Genomic DNA, 4059 nt, shown 5'->3' with positions numbered 1-4059 from the left:
TGAAATGATATCTGTTGATTTATTTACATGTTACACACTGAGTTTGGAAGCTCATTCTCTGTTTGTTTGATCCTCAGGTAATCCATAGACTTAAGTAGGCTGGTGCGACGGGAGCTCGGTTAAATATCTTTTTGTTATTTATATTATTTTAAATTTGTTTATATTGTTTTGGTTTTCTTATATTGTTTTGGATGTTTTTGGAGACTGTTTTTAATTTTAGGTATTACTTTCATTTTAACTATTTGAATGTTTCCAAAACTAAATCTACTTTGATTGCAAAATATCGAATTTCTAAAATCAAATTGCGTTTTCCAACACTCCTATTAGATAAGGAATTCCGTCGCAAAACTAAAAGATTTTATAAGAATATGACCATAAATATTTAACAATTTTATAATGGAGAATGGTTTACTTAGATAAATGAGAATCTGGTTTATCGAAAGTGTTTCTGGAATTAAGAATGAACTAAGGTAAAATCTTCAAATCTGGTCATAACATCTAGGCTGAGTTTACGGTGTTACATGCAAGGCTGCCGAGATCTTAAATCGCGAACGCGTGTTATGTGGTTAGATAATCAGTAACTTTTGGTTTGCAGGTCGTATCGAAACCAACTACACAAGGAAGAGTTTTCGGAGTGTACCGAGGCTAAGGCTAAGCATTCAAATATTCGATTTACCAATTTAATTTAAATTACTAAATTTTATTTTGCAACCTTCATTTTGTTATTATTTCATTTTATTTTATACTTTTTTTTTCTTTATCAACTAAACTCCCCCTTTATTTATTTTTCAACTTTGCATGTATAGGTCGTGGGCACGATAGCTGCCTAGACTCGAGAATTTTGTCACATAAATAGGAAAAGTAGAAATCTTAATTTCTATGGGATCGACCCTACTACTCTATACTACTATTTAATTCAATTAGAGTGTAGGAAATTATATTTGGTGGTTTCGACGCCCATTATTCATATAAGATACATCTAAATCTGAACACACATTTGTCCAGATTCATTCTAGATGTATTTTTTAGTGTTTTTAATTTTTTATATTATAAAATATTAGGTTATTATTAATATTTTAAAATTTAAAATATATAAATTAAAAAATTTAAAAAATGTTTTTCCATAACCTAATTGTCCAAATTCAAATGCATCTGAATAACTGCTTAGTCAAATTCATTGTGGATGTGCTTTTTAGTTCTTTCATATATTTATATATATGTTTTTATAAATTTAATTTTATTTATTTATATATATTATATTGTAAATTTTTATATATTTTTTTCAAAATATATAGGCTTTTTATATATTTTTAATGGTAGATATTTTTATATTTTATATACTTAAAAATAATAATAACCCAAAAACATTTTTTTTAAAATTAAAAATATATAAACTTACTAAAAATACATCTAAAATAAATTTGGACAAATGAGTGTCCAAATTTAAATGTATCTGGACAATATTTTTTGTCTAGATTCAATTTTTATATTACAATTTTTATTAACTTATATATTTTTAATTTTTTTAGTTTATATCCAACACATGTCGTACTGAAAGATTATCATGTGCCATCATTAGATTAGCCATCAATGTCACGCCAATACAAACTAACAATGTTAGTACTTCAAATACCAACAAGATACTTTTGAATAAGTTTAGAGAACAAACTACATACTTCTCATTTTGTAATTTATAGATAGAAGTATAAACTCATAACTTAAAAATGTTATTTTAAAAATAAAATATCCTGATATTAAACAATTCTAATTTTCACAATTAAAAATAAAATAATACTTTCATTTTAAGTAAGAGTTTGACTAATTAAGAACTAAAGCCGCATTATAAATTAGCTTACTAATTGATTGCTGTAATAAGACATAATTATTTTTTATTTGGTAATCTATATATAATAACTAATTTTTCATTTATATCAATTTGTTTTATAAATGTTTTATTTCCGACTAAAAATTTAAAATATTATTTTTTAAATATATTTTCATCAAACATTGATAATCCTATATATTTTATATGTTTAAATATTTTTAATTTGGTATTTTTATTTCAATTCAAGGTTGATTTTGAAGTAACTTGGGTAATTTTTAAAGTATGTTATGTTAATGTTAAAAGTAATTTTTTGTTATTAAACTGTGTACAAACTATGAATCAATTCATATATATCCTACATTTTTAATCATTACATAGTAAGAAGGAAAAATAAACTTCAATTCCCAATAAACACATTTACTTATATTTTATTGAAATAAATAAAATAATTAAATCTATTTTTACACGAGTATACAAACAAGAAAAATATATATACATATGATTTCCAGTAAATTTGATTTGATGTTAGAGTTGCTTTGTAGCTCCTTCAAATATCCCTTAAGATCTTATACTAATAGAAAGTTGAATCAGAACCTTTTTTCCACATCTGCCCAGTTATGCTTATGTTAATATGTGAAATTCAGATGATACTAATGTCTTACAAGTTGTATCGCATGATGCATGATGCTATTTATTTCATAAAACACATGGTGTCATTTCATCCAAATAGCTTCTTCTTGAACTGGGTTTGCATGCAGTTAGTGAATAAACAGCAAATTGTTGAGGTAAGAAGAATAGTATCTCTTTAAATGCCATAGCATAAAGAATGGGCACATCAAGAAACAATACCATGGAACCAACCTTTCAAGAATCATGTTTAAATCTAAGCCTCACATGACACACAAGTATACCACACTAGATTTAACCAATTTTTTTAAATTACAACTGAGTAATTGAACTAAAACTTACAACTCATAGTGAGATTCAGATACCCTATATAATGAATTTTGAATCTAGATGCTTAAAACTCAAACCTCCACTCTTACCAACTCTGCGAAGACTTCATTAATGGAGATTTAACAAGTGTCATCAAAATTTATATAAAACAATTAATTAATATTACACAACCAAAACATGACTACCTAGACGATGAGTAGATCAAGGGGGCAAAAACAAAAGAAAGCATCTCAAAACTAGAAGCACCACTGACATAGTTAATTAAACAAGCATTTAGCAAGTTAGAAACATTCAAGTGCCATCAGGCACCTTCCGCATTAATCTTTTCCTTAACAGTGGGTTGTGGTCCTGTTCAAAACAACAATAAAATATCAGAAATATACAAGCTTGATAAGGTTTTGCCTATGTTAGCAACTTCAAGAGGAGAAAAAAAAATTATTTTATTTTATTTTATTTTTAGAAATGATTAGGTAAAGCTAACCAGAGATCAAGGTCGTGGGCCTGGTCTTGAACAAAATCTTGTGGCGAATAAATCCAACAACATCGAGCTCTACGCACGATGAAGAAGAAGTAGCCTCATCAATTTGCCGCTCCACGTCCATGTACTTAATTTTCTTGAGAACCACCATGGGCTTCTTAAGGGCCACTTTGTACCCTGTTAATTCATGATAGCCGACCGTGAAAGTGTAATTCTCCTGCAGATTTAGTTAACATGAAAGTGTAATGGGGGTATCAGTGTAATAATCTAAAAGAAAAAGCAGAAAAAAAAAACCTGGGAAGAAGGGCGACAAAGCAGTCCGATTTGGAGGTTTTGGAGAGAATGCTGGAAAGAAGGCTGCACTTCAACCACACCTTGCAATTCGATAATTGCCCATTCAGGGCACTTCTCTGCCCCACAACTACACTTTACCTGGATCTGCATTCTTTTTCTTTTCCACTTTATCTGCAAACAAAAACGGTTGGATAATTGATTGATTCAAGAGAAAGGGGGAACTTTTAAATTGAATTTTGGGGGAATTGGCCGCTGCAGTGGCGCGGCTCTTACATTAGTGGATGCTTTTGACCGTGCTAAATTCCTTTTTTACCCTTAATTCAACTTTCCAAATTTTTATGGGCTTGACAGGGTATATGGCCGGACCCTTTACTCAAAATTCTTTACCAATTATGTAAACTGGGCCATTTATGGGCAAAAAAAGACAAGCAGAAATCCAAAACAAAACGAACGTATACCTGGGCCAAGCCCAAAACGAAAAAACAAAAACAAACAAAGACAAATC

General features: G+C 29.0%; 1 protein-coding gene across 1 annotated transcript; it reads right to left on the bottom strand.

The window, feature by feature from the left end:
* Positions 1 to 2678: 2678 nt before the first annotated feature.
* Positions 2679 to 3840, bottom strand: LOC107919668 (putative uncharacterized protein DDB_G0287975). Its single transcript, XM_016849097.2, has 3 exons — positions 3555 to 3840; positions 3264 to 3477; positions 2679 to 3130 (listed from the first exon to the last, which is right to left on the bottom strand). Exons 1-3 carry the CDS (start codon positions 3702 to 3704, stop codon positions 3084 to 3086), a joined length of 411 nt encoding a protein of 136 aa, XP_016704586.1. The 5' UTR covers positions 3705 to 3840; the 3' UTR covers positions 2679 to 3083.
* Between the last annotated feature and the right edge of the window lie 219 nt (positions 3841 to 4059).

The sequence above is a fragment of the Gossypium hirsutum genome, chromosome A08, assembly GCF_007990345.1.
Source record: "Gossypium hirsutum isolate 1008001.06 chromosome A08, Gossypium_hirsutum_v2.1, whole genome shotgun sequence".
In the NCBI taxonomy this organism is placed as follows: Eukaryota; Viridiplantae; Streptophyta; class Magnoliopsida; order Malvales; family Malvaceae; genus Gossypium; species Gossypium hirsutum.
The sequence above is the reverse complement of the archived record's forward strand: the minus strand, read 5'-3'. Positions and strand labels throughout refer to the sequence as shown.